General features: G+C 51.2%; 1 protein-coding gene across 2 annotated transcripts in view; it reads right to left on the bottom strand.

Moving 5' to 3' along the window:
• BTBD11 (BTB domain containing 11) overlaps window positions 1–21,129 on the bottom strand; it is a 300,917-nt gene extending 279,788 nt beyond the window's left edge. For both annotated transcript variants that reach the window (XM_040637421.1, XM_040637422.1), the window contains exon 1: window positions 19,986–21,129. In XM_040637421.1, the coding sequence (XP_040493355.1) occupies window positions 19,986–21,129 (1,144 nt within the window). The remainder of the gene's footprint in view (window positions 1–19,985) is intronic.
• Window positions 21,130–21,544: the final 415 nt, after the last annotated feature.

Raw genomic sequence — 21,544 nt, 5'->3', positions numbered from 1 at the left:
AGCCTCAATCCAACTGATGGTTCAGGACTCCAGACCCAGGATCATGATGACTCGGAATGGAAGGGACCTCACCTGTCATCAAGAAGCCACAGAATTCTAGAATTGCATGGGCTCCTGGAAAGTCCCTCAGGGATAATCTCGCCCACCGATTTTCGAACTGGGTTCCACATGGCAATAGGGTTCACTATTCACAGAGTGGAAAGTGATCGGACCCAAACAACTCTGCTTTTTTGTTTCATATATTGAGATTCCCAGAAAGGCTGCATTCCAAACCAAGTCTGAAACCCACCAACAACCATCATCTTACAGATGAGGGAACTGAGGCACACAGAACCCTGAACCCCCTTTCTTACAACTCCCATGGATCCTATCATCACATGGTCAGAATTTACATTTCCAGGACAGCCTTACAAGGTTGGGGCAATGCTGTTCCCACTCACTGTGCGACCCTCAGCTCCCAGCACCAGACCGGCCGGTCACAAAGTAGGCGCTTCACAGACACCTTCGAAACAGAGCCATGAATGAAGGTGGTTGGAAGTGGCTTTCAGCGGCAGAGCCATGGTGACTCAATCCCTGCCACGCCTGTGGCTCAGCGTGGCCCAGTTACGCAGGGGCCAAGCTCGGGCAAGTGCTAACAGAGCATCCTCGGCTCCTCTGTGCGCCGAGTTCCCAGCTACCTGTGGCAGGGCTGGGAAGTCTGCACGCCCGCCCTCCCCAAGGCCAGCTGTCTCCAGCCTTCACGGCAGCTCCCATCATCCTGTACCCGAGTCACAGCACGAGCTTCTCGGGGGCACCCAGTGCACCCTATTCACGGCTATCTCTCCAGCACTCAGCACCACCCTTCTGCTTCTCTTTACCAAATTCCTGATTTAAAAAAAAAAAAATTTTTTTTTTTTGGTAAGGTCTTTGAAAACACACTTGGGAACGTGCTGACCGTTACAGAGACTGAGCTAGGAAAGGGCTCCATCCTGGGAAGTCTCTGGTGAGCCTCCCAGGAGTGGTTTTTCTGCCTGGTGCTCATTTTTCTCCTTCTCTCTAAAATGGGAAGGTTGGCCACTTAATCAGCCTTTGAGGGCTGCATCAGTGCTCCGTGTAGCTGCAGGAAAAGGACCCGGTAAATTGAGTACACAGGGAAGCAGACCTCAGGCCACCAACTGTGGTCTCATTCCACACGTCTGAGCCCACGCACCCGTGGACCAAACTTCCTATCCGGACTTGTAGACGACACACAGCTCCATCCACAGGGAGCAGGGAGATGCTGGAGAGGGATCGCCCTTTGGTTTTACACTAGATTCTAACTATCTCAACAACCGCATCATAGTATGAGTGTGAGTGCGTGTGTGAGACCATGTGTGAGTGAGTGTGTGTCTGTGTGAGAGGCCTCTGCTGGGCACTGAAACTCTCAGAATGACCTTTCTGTGGCCAATCTCAACTCAGTTTCTTGATGTCAAAAGCACGGGATCATTTTTTCCCACTAGGCGACTCAGTTCCTGGGCCTCTTCTTGGGCCTACAAAACTATCCAATGCCTTAAAAGTGAAAACTATCAGCTCCCAAACATGAAAAGAAAACTGCAAAGCCATAATTAATAGCTGTGTAATTAAGCGGCTAAAACCCGTAACATGAAGTCAACATCATGAACTGTTGACATCAACATTCATCACAATTCCATTACATTTGGGGGCGGGGGAGGAAGGCTGGTTAGATTTTTCTCACTCTGCAAGAATTCCCGAGGACGCATGACGACAGCTGAGAAATCTGAGCCCACCAAAAAATGAGATGTACACACAGCAAAATAATTCCAAAAGCAAAATCATTACAGTTTTTTTTTTCTAGCTGTAACAGAAATCTGCTGGGGTCTGTCTGGGTGTGATATGGGTCGGTGCCTCCAAAGACGGGGAAGCTAGAAATAAGGAAGACGTTAAAACGACCTACATGACAGTCTGCAAATCTTAGCTATCAAAACTCAACCCAAACTTAGAAGCCCTGGCAAATGCCTGATTTCTGACAATCCTGCTGAACTAATGTAGGCCTGTGTGCACACGTGCACGCACACACACACACACACATGCACGCACACACACACACGCCCTGTTTCCCGGTACTGCTGCAGTTAAGAAATATCTGCTCTCACTTCTTCCAAATGGAAACACACTGAAGCTTGCCTTGATATACGAGGTACAATCAATAACCCCCTACTTCCCCTTTCATAGAAAACTCATTTTACTTTAAGGAAAACACAATGAATGATTAAGATCCGTAACAGAGACCCTGCGCACAGAATACGTAAGGATTTCTAGTTGTGACAAGTCTTTGCAATGGAAAACTTCTGGCAAACAGAAAACAAAGGTAAGAAACCTGCCTAGAAGCCTGTCTCCCACTGGGCACACCGCCTCTTTTCCAGCGCTCGGTGCAACACAGGGCAACCTCTTCTTTTATGCAAGAACAGGGTGGATTTTACAGCTCAGCTGAGGCGCACGAGGCTTTGTGAGCCCCTGCGCTTGTGTTTTCTTTCAGAAAGAGCCTGCTCAGGCTGGGCCACAGATTCCTCTAGAAAGTCCACCAGTGCAGAGGCTCAAGAAACCCATTCTTTCTGGGCCAGTGGGCAGTTGGCTAAGGGGCCATCTGGGTTCTGCAGAGCCCAGCAGGAACACCCCTCCTTTCTGAGTGGGCGTTCCAAGGACTTCCTGACCTTCAAGTAGCAGCATCTGAGCCCAAATCATAATGCTCTAGGGAGCCCATGACAGCCCCACCGCCACCCCCGCCACGGCTGAAGGTGCAAAGGTAGGGGCTGATCAGATGCAAGGTTCCACTGAGGCCTAACAGACTGCAGGGGAGGGACACAGTAACTCCATACGTCCAAAGGTTGGGAGGACCAAAGCTGGGGTAACCTTTACCTCCTGGTTAGTCTTCGGATGGGATCCCTTCGTACTCTTCCTCCTCCCCCCACCCCCATCTTGGGATAGTCAATCCAGGTTCGCAAAACACTTGAGCACCAACAATGCAAAGAGTGGCCTTGGGAAGCCCAGAAAGAGCACAGGACTAGGAGTCCAACAGCTGCCCAGTGTTGCCACTTATTTGGTGACTTTGGGCAAAATATGTCCCCTCTGCCTACCCTCAGCTTCCTCTCGTGCAAAATCAGGCTCCCAGTGCCTACCACTCCCCCTGACACCTAGGGCTTTTAGGAACATTGATAGAAATAATTGATGGAACTTCGTAAACCATGCAAGCCTAAAGAACAAATAATAACAAGGCATTGTGGGATTCACAATTGTCAGAGCAGCCTGATAAGTAGCAGACATCTCCTCCTGTCTTCCAGTGTCCCCATGCTTCAATTCCACTCAATTGGCAGGTGAGTTTGTTCCCCGAGGAAGGGGGAAGAAGAGGCAGACCTGAATGAGTCAATAGGAACATTAGGTTAAACCGGCTCAGATTAAGTATTTCAATCAATACGTGTCACACGGTTCTGGGAAAAAAGTGGTCCCGGTCTTTCTAATCACAAAACCGGACTGGATATTGGCAGTGGCGTGTGCTTTTCCACCGATACCAGTGCCTGGTATTTAGTGGACGCTGAATTGCCTCCCAAGTGAAAGACCAGGAGAGATGGAGAGAGACCAACAAAAGCACAAACGCTGAGTCAACAAGCCGGAGGACGAGATACGCGGTTGCTTTATCTTCACAATTCCACATTGCCGATCTGATTAAATCGATCGTCTATCTAATAGCTGATGTTTTTAATCCCTGTGGAATTGACCAGCTGCCTCATCATGGTCTAGACACAGTCTTAGGGTTACTAGAACGTTTAAGAAATTTTCGTCAGGTCACATTGCAGCCTTGCTGCAGACAGCCAGCAAAATTCACCAGACAGCCCACTGATGGAACGCCAGGTGGCCCGGGGGTGGGGGTGGGGGGACACCCAGCTCCTGCACCCAGCCAGCATGCCCGTCCATAAGCCTTGTCAGCTTCTCTGGGTCAGGTCCCCAGGCTGTGCAGGACCCAGGGGTAATCGCAACTGAGGAAAGGAAGCAAAGCCTTGTTTCTTTCTTCCTGGGGCAGCCTGGCATCGTGGACACCGACCTGGGGATTCAGGGAGCTCAGGTCCAGACCTAGCTGAGAAGTGAGGCCCTCCCACTCGGAAAGCTCAGGACTCTCCCTCACCCGCTCTTCTGCCAGCAGCCATGCGGCCCCACGCACATCAGGAAAGCCCCCTGGCTCTCCGGGGTCTGGTTCGCAAAACCCACACGACACCCAACCTGAAAGCAGCAGGCCTGCCCCAGGAGCTCCGTGCCGGCTTCTTCCAGCTCTAAGATCTGAGTATCTATGCAGACACAGCTTTCAATTCTGAATTAGCACGAGGTGCCATCTCACGGGAAGAAAGTGGATATAAAGGAATAATGAACAATCATTCTCTTTTTCTGTTCTTCAAAGAGAGGCAAGCTTTGAAAAAGAGAACTTTTCAGGGCTGGGAATTTGGAAACAGAGTGGGAGACTCCCAGCCAGTTAGCCAGTGGTTAGCTCTAGGCTCTTGGTTTGCCTGTTAGCGAATTTTCATTGATTCATGGTTCGTTTCACAGATGACCAGTATTTACTCAGCACCCACCATGTGTGGACGCTGTTCTGAGTCTCGGGGTGAGAGTGGGGAATGAAACAGACAAACACTCTGCTCGCATGGCGCTTATGGCCTTCGGCCTCATTCACTCATTGAAGTGCCAACTGTGTGCCACCTGGACACCCAAAGATGAAGAAGAAACTGTCTGGACCGTAAAGATGAACAGGCAGCCTGATGAGCACTATGATGGAGGTTTTGGGGGCTGTGGGATGAGAACCCCAGCAATACCAGCTGTCATGTATGAGCACTCACGGCCCCCCACTAAGTGCTGATACACATCATGGCATTTTGTCTTAGCCCCCAAACATCCCTATGCACCAGGGGGAAAATGAGGCAGAGAGTGAAGAACCCACCCCAGGCAGCCCAGCCAGTAAGGGATGACGCTGGGATGTGAACCCAGGCTGCCTGACCTCCGACGCTTGGTTATATAGCACCATATCAGCCTCTCTCTCCAGAACATCAGCCAGGTGAGACATTTCAGTGAGTAAATAAAATAAGCCACGACATCCCAAAGTCCTCATCTACACTGGGGTTTAGGCATTCAGGACTGATCCTTTCTGTGGAAGTAAAATAGATTTAATCACAAACTTCTTAGGAAAAAATATACATATTTCTTTAATACAGTGGCAAGCCAGTTTTGAACCTCAGACCTTGGAGAGCCATAGGTGAAGGTGTCAGCTCTGACAAGCGAAAGCAAGCACTTCGGCCTGGAAGGTCGGGACGTGTCTGGCTGGGTTATTTTTGGTTCAGAGATAGCTTTGATGAGTTCCACCTTTGCTCCCTTGTATCAAAAATGGAACCTGGGAGGAGAGGCGACAGCACTGAAGGGGGAATAAAAAAGAAGAGCTTTGCATCAGGAAAAGAGCAGAATTGCAAATAATCAGGAGGGGATGCTTGGAAGCATCTAATTGGACCCTGCATCCTACCAGGTCTGTTCCAATATTGGTTCTCCTCCTTCCCTTTTTTCCATCCCTTTGGGGTCCTAGAGCTCTACATGGTTCCAAGCACAGGACCTACCTTCCTCTCCCCTCCCCATCCTGCCTGGCCCGGTGCTTCTCCAAGCCTCAGGGGGACACTCTCTCCTGGCTGGTCCCCACAACCAAACACAAAAAACACAGGCATCCCTGCTCCCTGAGTAGCTGAGCCTCCTGTGATGTCAGAGCCGAAAGGACTTGCTAATCATCTGGGCCAGTGCTTTTCAGACCCTACTTGGCAACAGAATCCCTTTCTCAGATGATGTTATGACAAAGTCCAATATGTGTAGCACCGACAGAAGGGTAGCAGCCCTGGTGATGTGTGTGTGCAGGGTGGGGACAGGAAGCCTCCCTACCTGGAGGCCCTTTATGGAACCTTAAGATCATGAGAGTCCAGTCTGAAGTTACTGATTGGGCCTAAGCCCCTCCGTTTACAGATGACATCCTGAGACCCATTTGCCTCCATCCTGTTGAGAAAACGTCCCAAACATCCTCCTGGTTCCTTATGGTTAGTGTGGTTAGTGTGCCCATCAGCCACTTTGAGGTTGCTTGTCCATTGGTCCTAAAGTGGTCCCAGGGGTTGCAGGCAGAAATACGCCCGCAGCAGGGGCACGATGGTAGTAACTACCTCGCAGGCCACGTGACACAGTCGAACGCTTCCTCCTCCTAGATGCTTTCTCCCGTTGACTGTGAGAACATGTCTATTCTCCCTTTCTACTGACTGTTCTTTCTCGGTCTCCTTCACTGGCTCCTCCTTTTCTGCCTAGCCCAAGGAAGGGCCCAGTCCTTGGTCCTCCTGTCTCTTCTACATTCACTCCCTAAGTGACTTGGTCCCATCTCATGGCTTTAAAAACCATCCGTATACTTCCAACTCCCACATTTATACCTCCGAACCAGTCTCTCCTGAACGCAGCCATGATTATCCAACCCCCTTGTTGACACCTCTTCCCACAGATCTCGAAGGCTCCTCAGACTTAGCATGTCCCAAACTGGACTCCCAACCTCTCCGCCATCAGCAAACCTGTTCCTTCCCCCAGGCTTCCCCAGCTCGGTTTATGCCACTGCACCTTCCAGTTGTTCAGACCAAAAACCCTGGAGTCATCTTGGACTCCTCTCGTGTCCTGACACTCCACGCCCCGTGTATCAGCAACATCTTGTTGCCGCTTCCTTTTCGTCGCGGCCCCAGTCCAACCACTTCTTAGCCCACCTCCTCTGCTCCCACGGTGGTCTACTGCACAAGCATCTCCTGCCTGGGTCATTTTAAGAACCGCCACACACTGGCCTTGGTTTCACTCTCGCTCCTCTACAGCCCATTTTTCAACCAGCAGCCAAAGTGATCCTTTTAAATCATAAGCCAGACCTGTAAACCCTTACTCAAAATCCTGTAATGGCTTCCCAGTTCACTAAAAATAAAAGCCAAAATCTACACTAGCCGATGAGGACCTACCCGACCTGGCTTTCTGTGATTCTCTGCTCTCACCTCTTATTCCTCCTGGCTCACTCACGCTTCTCTACCACACTGGTGTCTTTGCTATTCCTGCCTCAGGGCCTTTGCACTGACGGTTCCCTCTGCCAGGAACACTCCTCCCTCGGTTAAATCCCTCAATCTCCTTCACCTCTCTACACCAATGTCACCTTCTCTGCGAGACCACCCTAACCACACTATATACATACAACCCACCATCTCAGCCCACCTGGTCCCCCTCAGTCTGATTTATTTTTCCTACGGCAGGTATCACTTTCTAACATCCTGTACTTGCTTACTTCTGTTAACTGCGTACGGTCTCCCCCCATTAGAATTCACAGTCTATGAAGGCAAGGACTTTTGTCTGTGCACTGATCAATGCCAAGGGCCTATAACCACGTCTTCTATGTAGTAGGCTCTCGATAAACATGTGTTGAATGAATGAATGATCGAATGATTATTTTGCAGTTTTCAGATCACTTTCATATCTGATGATTCCTTTGAGTCTCAAAACTCTCTCAGGCTTTCTCAGATAAGAAAACAAGTCCAGAGAGGTTAAATCACTTGCCTGAAATCACACAGCTTGCTCTATACTGGGCCTCATGCCCTCTCCTGTCCTTAAACCGCAAGAGCATGATACCTGACCACAGTGGTGCTGATCTCTCCAAGGCCCAGAGCCCATCCAGCTCTCTCCTCCCTCCCCAAACTCATACCCAGCTGTGCCGAAGACTGTGTTTGGAGGTATAGTGCACAGGCTGCTTTTTTTTTCCCCAGAGAAGCACTGATATACGTTTATTCAAGTGAACACATATCTTGTCTCTAGGGACCATGGGACCCAGACATAAGCTTCCAGGCCAACTTCTGACCCTAAAGCCCTCCTCCAGAATGAGGGACACTGATAAGGTGCCCCATCCCCGGCCTTTGGTCTCCCCACATATCACAACTGGACATTCTGTAAGGAATGAGGGAGGGGGGACCCTTCCAGGGAGGGGAGAACCTTCCAGGGAGGGGAGAGAGAGACCCTTTGAAATCAAGAGGAAGCTCTGTTCTTTCTTAACAACCATGGGCTGAAATGTGAGGTTGCTAAGTGCACCTTCATAACTGCTTCCAGTCCCTTGCTGACAAATGTCTTTCAGGTTCAGGTCCACATCACAGGAACGGCTACAGCAGCTGGGTGATTTCTGCCTCACCCACTGTACTATGAACTGTGTCGCTGCTCACGATTGCTCTTTTTGCACAGGCCGCTGGGAAGCTCAAGAGCAGCAAATCCTGGTTCTCAGGCCTCCAGACTCAGGACTTAACCAGCGGCCCCCCAGTTTCCAGGCTTGAGGATTTAGGCTGAATTATACCACCTGCTTTCCTGGTTCGCCATCTTACAGATGGCGAATTGTGGGACTTCCTGGCGTCCACAGCCGTGTGGGCGGATTCCTACAACAAATCTCCTCATATATAATCTCTGTATAACCTATTGGTTCTGTTTCTCTGGAAAACCCCAACACAGTGGTAACACTCAATAAATAGTACCTTTTACCATTAGCTAAGCGCCGAGCTTTAGAGTTTCCCACAGGGGCGTCTCATTTGACACTTGTGACTCCATGAATACCAGACCCTGGTATCATCATTATTTCCCATTCCTATAAGAAACAGGTTCAGAGAGGTCAGGGGCGCATCTGAGGTCCCCCAGCATGTGTACACCCTGCTAGGACTGAGCTGAAGCCCCCTCCTTGCTAGAGGGTTCGGGCACCTTTCTGCACCCCCTCCTCGTCTACTGCGCCCTCCCTGCCCCCGCAGGCTCCCGGCTGCCCCGAGCGAGCAGTTCCACAGGCCGAGACCACCAGAGGCCGTGAAGCCGCCAGCGTGCTCCTGGCCTGTGCTTTCCTCCACAGCTCTCATGCTGACAGAAAGAGAAACTTGGAGCAGCAGGAGGGTCAGCAACGGCAGCAGGACCCCGTGGGAAGGGGTGTGGGGAAGGCTGAGAGGGGAATGGAAGCAGGGGTGCCCACACCTGGCAGCAGCACCCGGAGACTCTGCATCTGGCCCTGAAGATGGCGGCTGCAGAATGGAGGGAGATGGGGGAGCAGGTTTCTCCAGAGAGAGGGGCACACGCAGAATTGAGAATCAGGAGAAGCCGCCCTGATGACACGGCTGCAGTGTGGGAAGGAGAATCGGGAGTCTTAACCCCCCATCCCACCCCCAGGGCCCCTGACTGGCTGGTGTCCTGGTGCTGGCCACAGCCTCGGCCGGAGGCCCACAGGAGGGGCAGCTGGGCCTCCCCAGACGTCGCCCCACCGGCGCCGTGAGCCTCTAAGGAGCTCCTGCCACGGGCACAGTTTTACATTCAGGGGATTATCTGTGAATCAACCAAACCCACGTCAGGCCTGCAAGCTACACGAGAGCAGGTCCCTTGTCCGGTGTTGCCCACAGCGGTGAGTCCAGGCCCCAGGCCTTCAGAGTCGGCGAAGATAAGCCTGCAAGGAGCGGAGGCTGGAGGGCGAGGAAAGGGAAAGCTGTATATGCTCCCCAGTACTTGAAATCCTCTGAGGCCATCGAAAGAGAGAGAGAGAGGGAGAGGGAGATGGTGAGGGAGAGAGGGAGAGAGGTGGGGGAGAGAAGGTGATCCGTGTCTGCCTGCTCGCATGCACATCCTGACTTACGGGGGTGCCGTGCGCCGGGACCAGGAGGAAACAATGACACCCGCCACCCCAAATCCCCAGTTAAATCCAAGCAGCCTCTCTGATTTGCGTTTGGATGTTAACGCACTGGGGAACTGCTAATATGATTCCGTGCTGAACACACCTGATCTTCGCAGTAATTGCTTTCACTGACGCAGCCACGAGCTAATGGGGACCTCCCCCACTAGCGAGTTCCCGCACTAGCATTTCTCTTCCTGTGATATGTACAGTGAAAACCACAGATGTTACGGCCTGGTCGTAAATTAATCTCCAAAACTGCCGTTGACAACACAGCCTCTCAGCCCTCGCTGCCCCCAAGGAGCGATCTGGTTTGGAAGAGACAATGCATCACGGAGGACAGGAGATGGGCTAAGAATCCAGAAACCTAGGTACTGGTTCCTGCTCTGCCATGTGACCTTGTGACACTGGGCAAGGAGGGTCTCACTCTGAGGCTCAGTTTCCCCACCTGTAAAGTTGTGAGAGTTGAACCAGTGCTCCCCAGGGATGGGGCAGTGCACGGGTGGGAGAAAGGGAGAATTTGAAGTCTCTTAGACTTGAGCTCAAATCCCACTCTGCCATTTATTGCTCAGCAACTCTGGGCAACTTACGAAATGTCTAACAGCCTCAGATTCTTCTTGCACAGGGTGGGGGGTGATGACAATACCTAACTGGCCTTTCCACATTCATCCATCCCTTCCTTCCCGTTTGTTCTGAGTACTGCAGCCTACATGAGCTTCTTAGAACACAAATCTGATCATAGCATTTCCCTCTTTAAAAGCTTTCAAAAGCTTTCCAGTGTCCTCAGGAAAAGACAGATTCCTTAATCTGGCAGATGTCCAGGTTCATCCCGACCCAGGTCCCCTCACTTTGTTCTCCCAATCCAGCCACATTGGCTGCTCTCCTTCTCACCAGGCTCCCGTCTACCACAGGCCCTTTGCACATTCTGTTTGCATTCACGGAGTACTCTTCTACATTTTCAACCAAATGGGTCATTCGTCGACTTCACTCAAGGCACATTTCCTGGTCTAAGTCTTCTCTTACTCCTGACTGCATCAAGAGCCTCAGAAAAGGCTCTTCCAGCCCCGTGTATCTCTCCTTTGTAGCAACCATCACAGCTGTAAATTTACATTTACACGATTATTTGATGAAAAAAAATAAGTTCACCACAGGCCCGCAAGCTCCGTGAAGGCAGGGACCCTGTTGTTTAACATCTAACACAATGCCTGCAATCAAAGTCGCAATGAATATAATAAAACTCATTCATTAAGCAACATTTATCCAGCAATTTCTACATGTCAGACACTTCCCTACAGCTCTAAGAATTAGGTTGTATTATTACTCTCACTTAACAAAGGGGAGGACTGAGTCACAGAGAGGTTAGGTAACTTGCCCAATATCACACAGCTAGTAAGTGGTCAAACCCTGGAAGTCTGGTGACTGGGAGACTGGAGCCTTTCACTCCATATGAAGCAGATCCATAAGCAAGGAAGCTGGCACTTCTTTAACATTTGATGATGATAATAATAATAACAATAACCAGCAGACATTAAGTATGATCTGTCCAATACTACATACTCCAGGGACTTTACATGAATCCACTCACCTTACTAAGGACCCCACTGAGGAAGTACGACCACGATCCTCATTTAACAGACGAGGAAACGGAGTCTCAGAAGGTTCGTTGGCTTTCCCAAGGTCATCAGACACCTTGGTCCACCAACTCAAAAGTCTGGGAAAACGCCAGCTCTGGGATTCTCAGGGAGGACCAGGACAATTCTCCACCATGCTGCAGATCTCTGCATTCGGTTCTAGTGAGAAGGCCACGCGCCTCCTGGCACTGAGCCTGCCCAGCTAGGCCGAGTATGGACAGCGCTGTCCCCCGAGACCACAGAGCCAGCCACTGCCCCAGGGCCTCGGCTCAGGAGTTACACAGCGACCTCACAGGGCAGCCAGGACGGGGAAAGCCAGCACGGCTAGGAGAAGAGCTGTGACCACATATTACACAAAGGACGATCCTTGACCAGGAGCACCACACCCAGGCAAGCGGAGCCCTTCACTCCACGCACCCCTCAGGCTGCACTGGAGTCCTCCTGGGATCCCCTCAGAGGCTCACCGGAGCCAGAGTTCACCTTCAGAACACAGGTTGTGAAGCCCAAACGTCAATTCTAACCCTTAGTATCTATTGCAACTCAATCAGCCGCTAAACCTGTCTGAGCCTCGGTTTCCTCCCCCATAAAATGGGAATAAGCAACACCCACTTCACATGAACAGCGTGAAGACTGAATCAAGTAGGACGTATGGAAGGCCTTCTAGCACGGTACCTGGCCCAGCAAGTGTCGGCACCTCGGCAGGTACCATGCAGGGCACGGCAGACGGGAAAAGATAGGTACGTAATACAATTTGCCAGGGGCACCCACTCTTGGGGAGTCATTTCTTACCCATGCCTGAGAGCTTCATACTGATTCACTATGAATCCAGATAGCACCCCACTTCCAGAACAGGATGACAATAACATTGATAATACACATGAAGGATGATAGGTATTAAGTGTGTATTTAACATGAGACACTGGGAAAAATACTTTGTATACACTGCATTATTTCTTTTATATTAGTTTAATCTTCACAAATATCCTACAAGGCGGTCCAGAGCCAGACTGCCTGGGTTTAAATCTGACCCAACCACTCGTTAGCTATGTCACCTTACCCAAATTCTTTAAACTTTCCGTTCCTCCGCTTTCTAATCTAGAATTACAGTTGGGAGTGGCTGCCCTTCCAGAGACCAGAATTCCCAGCCGCCTTGCTTCTAGCTGAGGCCATGTGACTTGAGTTCCTGTCACTGGACTGGAGAAAGAGTTGACATACTCACACCCAGACTGTCCTCTAAGAACTTCCTATACAGGCTTCCACCCTCCTGATGACCCCGAGCAGGGAAGTTCCCCAGAGCCGAATGTTCCGGATGGCCGAGCCTCCATCAACATTCACGGACCGAAGCGCCTTCCTGCCCTGCCATCAATCAGACCACTTTTATAGTGTTTAGCCGCTATGATGTGAGGGTTTATCTGATGCAACAGCTAGTATCACCCCAACTACTGAAGAAATTGGTACCAGAAGTGTGGTGCTTAAATATGTAGCCTTGGCTTAGAAGTCAGAGAGTAGACCCCGGGAAAAGTGGTAAAATGTTTGCTCAAACTGTTGCCTCGGATAACTCTGAGGCCCAAAGTGAGCCAACCAAACCTGCAGCCTCTAGAGAAAGAGGTTTGAAAAAAAAAATAACAGGAATAACGGGAACTCGTTACTCCTGGTGGGGAGTTAAGGCATTTGAAAGAAAGAGGAACTGCGGCACAAATTAGCCAGTTTGCAAGTGAAATGGGGAAAGAATTGTGGAGAACTGAGAAGGACAACTATTTCTAGACCCTAAAAGGAAGAGTCAAGAGGTAAGAGTCAAGATCGAGAAGACTTTGAAGTGAAAGAAATGATCAGCTTAAGGGTAGAAGCTTCCCGCCTAACCCTGACGGCCACAAGGTAGCTGTCATTAAATGGAGGGAAAAGGAAGGGTATCTGGTTAAGAAAGTGAAGAAATCATCCAGGCTTGATAATCAGCCCTAGGAAAGGACTATGGGTGTGGCTACTGGCACACTAGATGCTGTAGATGAAAATCCTACTAAGTGGTCAAGGGAGCTACACTGGCAAAATCTATGAACCTGCATTTTATTTATTTTTAATTTTTTAAATTATGTTAAGTTAGTCACCATACAGTACATCCTTAGTTTTTGATGTAGTGTTCCATGATTCATTGTTTGTGTATAACACCCAGTGCTCCATGCAATACGTGCCTTCCTTCATACCCACCATCAGGCTAAACCTGCATTTTAAAAGTATCTTACTGTTACGACATCAACACAATCCTTGGGCCCCTCAAAGTTCAAGGGTGGGAACCAGGGTACAAAAGATTTAGAGCCTCCGGTGGGTCATATTCCTCAAGAGCCACTTCGGGAGTGGCCAAGAAGAAAAATGGACAAAGCCAATCCTCCCACAAGGCAGAGCCAGGAGCTTGGAGAATAATAAACCAGAACATTGTTCAAGCAAGGAACGTCCCCTGTTTCCAGGGCACAGCCACGCGGTACCTGCCTGCCAAGGTTTCCTAACCCCTAAGGGCCAGCACTTGTGTATGTCTTCCGTGACTGCGCTTTGCCCTAATGGGAGTTTTCCCATGGCTATCCTGCCCTGCTCCGAGATGGCATATGGACGCAGAGTGGCAGATAACATGTCTCTGTTGGCTCAGGGCTCCCTAGACCATGAGAAACCACACACAATCCAATGGATAGGACTGAGCTTCACCCCAAGATCCTGAACTTTCCCCTGGAAGCGGTGATTGCATAGAATGTTAGTTTCCTCCCTTGGGGAAGGGAGAACATGTTTTGTGTGAGAGAAGAAGGACACACAGAGATATGTGGTGGCCAGGGAGCCAGTGAGACATCTGGCTAAGGATATATGGACACAAGTGATGGAGATCCCTTCCAGGCTCTCGTAAGATCTTCTACCCTCTCCTTCTTCCTCTACCTATTGGCTGGATGGCTGTCCTGCAGGCCACATACTGATGCTAAAGAAAGCCAAATCCATCAGTCTTAGTACCTAAATGACCCTCTTGCTGCCCCCCACCTCACTCCTCTCCCAATCAGACTTTAGTGAGTAAGAAACAACCTTCTATTATGTTCAAATTCTAAGATTTGGGGGTTGGCTTTAATAACAGCTAATGTAATTGTAATGGTTATAATACAGAGAAACAATGCCTGGCATATAACAAGCACTATACAAGTGTAGCTATTATTATAATACCCATTTTACAGATAGGAAAACTGCAAGTTGTAGGCGTGTCTGACTTCGAGGTCAATGTTTTTTTATATTTACCTTTCAGTAGATGATAATCAGACCTATTTTATAGATGAGTTTGGCTCGAGGTCACAAATAATAACAGATCCAGAAGTAGAGGTCTTCCCCCTTTTCGAAAGCCATCAGCATGCCACACCTGACCCCAGGTCTCTAGATGGATACCTCATTGTTTTATTTTGCTGTTATTTTTCTTTTCTGTTCCATGAAACACCCTACTTGCAAATGCCCCAGCACTGAACTGGCAAGTCTGCATAGAAAACCAAATAACCCTCCACTGACCCAAATTCCAAGTTTTAATTTACATGCAGCCAGTTAATTAAAAACGTGCTCTGTGAGCACAGACACTACCGTGGCTGACTCCTGAGATAGTTTTCCTATTCTTTGTCAGAAGCTAGGTTTCTTCTGTGACATTTTTATCCAGCACAGCAACACTACACCATGGAACAGCATGGCCAGCTAGGGGACCGGAAAACTGCCGAGTAAGCATTTAGCGCAGATCAGAATCTAAGGGGGCAACAGTGAAGCAAAAGACCTGAAAACCGTCCTACCCACCAAGCCAGTGCTGCCAGGGGCTAGGGCTCATCTTAATTAATGTTTACAAAGTGACTGAGGATCCCTGAATGAAAGGGACTATTCAAAATCACCAGCCTAAATAATCAGTGTTTGAAGGAAGCCATTATAATTGAGTGCCTACTATGTGACAGGTGTTTTCGCATACTTGATCTGCTTTAATCCTTTAATCACTGTATGGGGTAGATTTGGATTTTCTTCCTTTTTTATGCCTTTTTGTTTTGTTTTGGCAATCCTCACTGCGCAGATGAGAAAACCAAATTCAGCAAAATTAAGTCATTTGCTGGAAAGCAGTAGAGCTGAAATATGAGGCTAAATCTTTCCCAGTGTAAAGTCCTTATCCCTTTCATCACACCACACTGCCTCTTCTAGTCTTCCCTTCACACTAAGACTACATTTCATTGAAGAATGCCTATGGCTTTGTTTTAATGTCTTTTTTCACTGCGGTACATTTTAAAATACAGCGAAATGCACACATCTTAAGTTTACAATGCAATCAACGCATTTTGACAAATGCATGTACCTCTGAACCCTATCACCCTGGAAAGTTCCCTAGTGCCCCTTCACTAAGGATGCCTGTAATAAAAAATACAGCAATTAAAATGAACTACTTTCCTTTGACCCAATCTTTTTGTGACCTTAGCAGTCGGGGCTGAGCCCATGGAGCCAATTCCTGAGATGAGTCCCCTGAATTGTCTGACTTTGGGAATATCGGGAAGGGGGATCCAAGTAAAATTCTGTACCCTGCTGGCTCTATCCATACTGAACATGTGGAGATGAGTTAATCCGGATGAGACAGAGATGTGAGATACCTTTATACCTGGATTATCACAACTACCACCACCATTTTGGCCCCAACCGTGTGTCTGGCAGCAGACTGTAACACCCTTATACACATAATCTTGCTTAATCCTAATTATTACCCCTATTTTATAGCTGAAGAAACTGGGCTCAGAGAGGTTAGGTAACATGTCTAAGAACACACAGCTATAACATGACAGTCTTGAAATTGAAATCCAGGAGGTCTGACTTCAGAGGCCTTTAGAGAGGTTGATGACAGATGTTGGTGGGTGAATTTTAAATCCCAAAGATTTAACGGGCCACTTATATTCATTCGACAAATCGTACCTGGCATCTGCTACGTGCTAGGTTTTGTGCTGAGTGATATGAAAGGAGAGACAAAGATGAATGCGACTAAGCTTGCACTGGAGGTGCCACGGTGTGACGGGGAGTCACTTAAAGCAAGGTCAGGGTCAGGAATCCCAAGGGAGGGGAAAGGGCGGTGTCTGGCGCAGGTATGAGGGGTGGGGAAGGGGCTGCATCAAGGAAGCCCTCACAGAAGTGTTGGAAAGAGCATTCTTGACCAAGTCTTCAGGGATGAGAAGTGGCCAGCTCTGAAGTGTTCGAGGGAAAATGACGAACACACACCAATGGCTTGCCAAAGCACTTCTGCCTGCCCCTTATTTAGCTTTCGCAAAACCAATCAGGCCAGATTCGAAAACCCCACAGAAACCCAACATTCACTGGGGTCTCTTCGCTCTTATCCCACCTCTTCGAAACAGCTCAAAATCAACAGAAGAAAAAGGCCCTCTGAACATATCACAGTCCCCACAAAGTACATGCCCTAAACCCAGTCATATTATTTTTGACAGCCACCGAGCCCTTGCTCTCAGCCAGTTATCTTCTGTTTTCTGAACTGAGTGCCATGTGATTAGTTTCATAATTCCTTGGGTGTGGCAGCCTAGCAGCAACAAATTAGAAGGGTGGACAGGTGGAGAGATAGCAGGAAGAGGGGCAACCAAGGTAGTAAGATTTGAAAAGATGATTCAAGAGACTCAAAAATCAATAGCTTCTTTCTGGACATCATTGTATAATATTACACAACAGCTCCAACAGTGTACCAGGCTCTCTCTTAGACTTGGGCAGAGGCTATAAAAATGTAAAATCTAGCACAGCCCAGTGCAGTTCGAGAAGAACAAAAAGTGTATGAATTGGGACAGAATGTCAGGCTGTAAAGGGTCTCTGTTCAACTGGGTAGGTAATGGAGGGCAAGCTGATGGCCTAAAGGCAGGGAATTCTCCTGCCAATAAAGAGCAAAACACTTCAGTTCCCCCTGTGCCTCAGTTCCTCCTCCGTACAATGGAGCTAATGTAGTAGCTTTCCAAGGGAGAATGCTGAAGATCAAATGGGTCAACATACAGAGTAGTGTTGGAGGCACGTTAGCGGTTATTACCTCTGGACCGCAGTACTTGCTCGCTCCTTAAATTTACTAACTGCTCGCTAAATATCGATGAATAAACAAATTCACCAATGAATAAGTGAGACTGCTGAGTTAAAGGGGAAAAAAATCAATCACGTAAGGCACCGGCTCCTTAATAAGGCTTGCAGATCAGAAAGACTGCCATGCAAAATAGTTTAATAGGTTTGATGTTTAATGTATGTTTCAGATGCCTAAGAAATTAATTGCTCATTCCTTACTCTCCCGTATAAATGACATGCCATTTTAAACAAGCTCAAGGAAAGGAGAGAGAGAGATCACAATGAAATTACAGCATATCTCATACTAAGAGATGGCTGAAGGGCCCTGAAACCCAGGAGTTAAAGCTCTGTGGTGTGGGAATCGTTGGGATGGCAGCAAACCCCGACCGCCACACATTCACCCTGCCCAAAACCAACTCTGTGGTCTTCTCCTTCCTTAAGGTATACTTACTCCAAAAAGGATAAACACAAAAACTGTCTTTAAAAGGTGTTAAGGATCATAAAAAAACCAATTTGAAAAAACCTAAAGGCTACTAATACAGACAGAGCTACAAGAGGCCCTTGATTTACAGACGAGACTGAGGCCCAAGAAGGAGAGTCAACCAAAGCCCTAAGTTCCAGAGAATGGCAAAGGCACAGGTGGAGCGGGACGCCCAGATTCCCAAACTGGTAACCCCCTAAGGGGAATGCTGCTTCCTTGGAAGGAACCCCTTCGAGAGCTTAGTAAAAGCAGGGTCCAGTCCCAGCAGGGGGATAAGGGTTTGGGAGCCAGTAAGAAATAAAGGTCGATTGTAATGGGAGAGGTAAGAACAGGAGAGGTGAGGTGCACCTGGTGGGAAGAAAATTAAGCCCTTCTGTGCTTTTTGTGGGGGCAGGGCTCCGAACAGACAGCAGTCCAGTCCAAAGCTCCTGGGTTTTTCAGGTGAATCCTCCCCCTTCTGAAGAAGCCCATCCAAAGACCCACGCTTTCTCCTAGATGTTTCCACCTGGGTCAGGATTTCACGTGTGTTTGGGGTGGGGGTGGGGATAGCGGATGGGGGATGGGGAGCCTCTCAGAGGCTCTGCGCCCTCGACTGGCTGCAAAGGGGGAAGGTCTCTGGCAAAGAGATCCTCAAGAGTCTCCAGATGAACGCGTTAGTCTCGGTCCCGCCCCTCCCCCACCACGCCCACTTTGCTCCTTCCTTCTCCTCCCCCAACTATGATCAAAACCAGGTGAAAGGACCAAGAGCTGGAGGGTCAGTTTCCCGAGAGCTTTTGCTGGAGCCTCGTGCGCCTGCTCTCTCCTGCGCACACTCACAGGCACACTTCACATGCACACTCTTGGCACCCCCAGAGGCCGGGCCGCGCCTGCTGCATCTTTCTTTCAGCCCCCGGGAAACCGACAGGCAGCAACATGAATGAAATCTACCCAGAAAGACTGCATTTCAGCTCCGACCACGTAATCTCCGGCCAAACCGCCGAATATGTAGCAAAGTTTTATTTCGCTTTTAGAGTCTCCAGTTACGCTTCTACCATTTCCTGTGGAAAACTGAAGCTTTGAAGTGTCTAGCTCAGGCTTTCGCAGACAGGCAGGACCGCCAGCTCGAGCTCTCGAAAACAAGAGGCTCTGGCCCCCACCCCCTCCGCCGTCAGAACTACAGATTTAAACCCACCCTCCCGCCTTTGAAACGGGGGGGGGGTGGGAGAGGATGACAGAACCTGCTGGAAACGACTCCCTTAACTGACAGCCCCCTCCAGAACCCCGCCCACTCCCATCTTGCCCGGGTCCCGAGTGGCGCTCCTTCAGCAAAGTGGTGACAGCTGCAGCTCCCTGCCACCGGGAACCGAGAGAAGCAAGAGCTGGGAGCTCGGAAATGGGGGGAGGGGGTGTCCATCGCGCAGCACCCACCCCCTGCGCGCTCTGGCCTTTAAACACTGCCCCGGGAAAACTTGGGACCTGTAAGTCTTCCCACTCCACCCTCTCACCACACACACCTCTCCCCCAGTTTCTAGGCCAAGCGAGCTCTCAAACGTTCTGCCTTGACGGCCGCGGGGCCTCTCGTGCACCCGCGCCAGGACACTGTCCCGGAGGGCGCCGGGAAGTACGCGAACTGGGCGGTGGAGGAGGAATGCACCTCCTCCGGAACACCAGGGAGCCAAACTCGTGCGCCCGAGAATTTGGCATCTTCAAGGTCAAAAAACGAAATGAAACAAAACACAGGGCTCTGGCAGAAATATGTACTAAAGGCAAATGATAAAACCTGTGTCCCCAAACGGTTTTGCGTTCTTCCCACAGTCTGCGGGCAGCCGCCGCCGCCCCGCCCCATTGTAGGGGCGGAACAGTGCGCTCCGGGACTTGGGAACCTTAGGAGCCGCGTAAAGTACGCGGATTATGAGCGCGGGAGTGAGCGGGCGAGTTTCGGGCCGCCTCCAGCTCCGCGGCCCCCTCAGAGGCTTGGGACGGCGGTGGGTGGCCGGAACGACGCGGGAGGGTGGGCGCGAGGCAAACTTGCAACCAGAGTTGGCCAGGTGGGGTGGGAGGAGGCGGCACCCGCGCGGCCACTTACCGCTGGCATTCTTCCCGCAGATGAGGTGCTGGTAGGGCTGCAGGAGCCCCCAGATCTCGGAGTCGTTGTTGACCGTGTGCTCCAGCGTCTCCACGGTGAACCTGGGCGCCTCGTGGAGTGCGTGGTGGTGGTGATGGTGGTGGTTGGCGGCGGCAGCGGCGGCCGGTGGGGCTGCGGCGGCGGCAGCGGCGGCCGGCGGGGCGCAACAGCTGCTGCCCCCGCTGGCGCTGCTGGCTGCGCTGCAGGCGCCGCCGCTCGCCGCTCCCCCTCCGGGTGCCTCCCGCTCCTTATCCGCCGCGGTGGCCGTGCCGGGGCCGGAGCCCGGGCCTGAGCCCGAGCTGGAGCCCGGGCCAGGGCCGCTGCAGCTCCGGGGCAGCCCGGAGGCCACGACCCGCGAATAGATGTCCCGGAAGAGGCTCTCCATGCAGGCTGTCAGGTAGATGGCGGCGTGTTCGTGGATGCGCAGCGCCACGCGGCTGTCCACCATCCAGCGGTACACGCGGCCCACAGAGAAGGTGAGGCCGCAGCGCGCAGACTTGCCGCGGCCCAGGCGGTCGCCGCCGGCACTGCTCATGTTGTAGAGGGACAGCGCGGCCAGCGCGGCCGCGGTGCAGTGCGCCGCCAGGCCCCAGGACAGCACTATCTCCATGGCGCTCTGGATCTCGTACTTCGTGCACTTAGCGAAGCGCAGGCTCAGGCGCTGCGCCTCCTTGGCGATGCGGACCAGCGCCCGGCTCACCAGCGTCGACAGCTTGGCCAGCGCGTCTTTGGGCAGGCCGCCGGGGGCCGCCAGGCCTGCCCGGGGATCCCGCGAGCGCAGCAGCAGCGCCTCCAGCTCCTGGAGGGTCCAGGGGACCTCGTCGAGGTCCGGCAGCAGCCGCGAACAGTGCTGGCCGGCGCAGTCCAGCCCCTCGGAGTCTTCCACCAGGGCAGTGTTGACGGTGTCGAAGCTGTTGTGCCGGCTGTGCATGGAGTCAGCTAGAGGCGGCCAGCAGCTCCCGCCATACGGGGACGCCGGGTGCGAGTCGGAACAGCACAGGGACAAGTTGGAGGAGCGCACCGAGTCCGCCGCGCCACCATAACCCGAGTCCAGCGTCAGATCCTCCAGCGTCCGCACCACAGGCTTCTTACCTCTCCTGGCCATCGCTGCGCCACTTCATGCTGCGGCCGCCGGGGAGTCGAGGGGAAGGAGCATCGAGAGCGGCGGGCGCCGGCGCGCGGGGAGAGCCGAGTCCGCTCTGCCTCGGCTCACTTTTCCACCAGCCGCAACTACCAAGTGTTTCTACTTTCGGCTGCCTCCCCGAGCCTCAGCCGCTGGTAGACACTGGGCGGACCCCGAAGTCATCTTCCAGAGCCCGGACCGGAGCTGGGGAGCACTGAGGAGCGAGCCAGGCCGGGTGGGAAGCTCACGCCGGGACTCGCCCCTTTCTTCCAAAATAAAATAAAAAGTGTCTGACCCGCTCCTCCCTGGGCCCTGCTGGGCGCAGAAGCCGCCGGCCTCCGGTCTCAGTGTTCGTAGGACGGAAATGGACTCAGATGCCGCCGCCGCAGCAGCTCTG

Source organism: Ursus maritimus, unplaced genomic scaffold (genome assembly GCF_017311325.1).
Source record: "Ursus maritimus isolate PB19 unplaced genomic scaffold, ASM1731132v1 scaffold_21, whole genome shotgun sequence".
Taxonomy (NCBI): Eukaryota; Metazoa; Chordata; class Mammalia; order Carnivora; family Ursidae; genus Ursus; species Ursus maritimus.
This window is presented reverse-complemented; position numbering and strand designations above follow the sequence as displayed.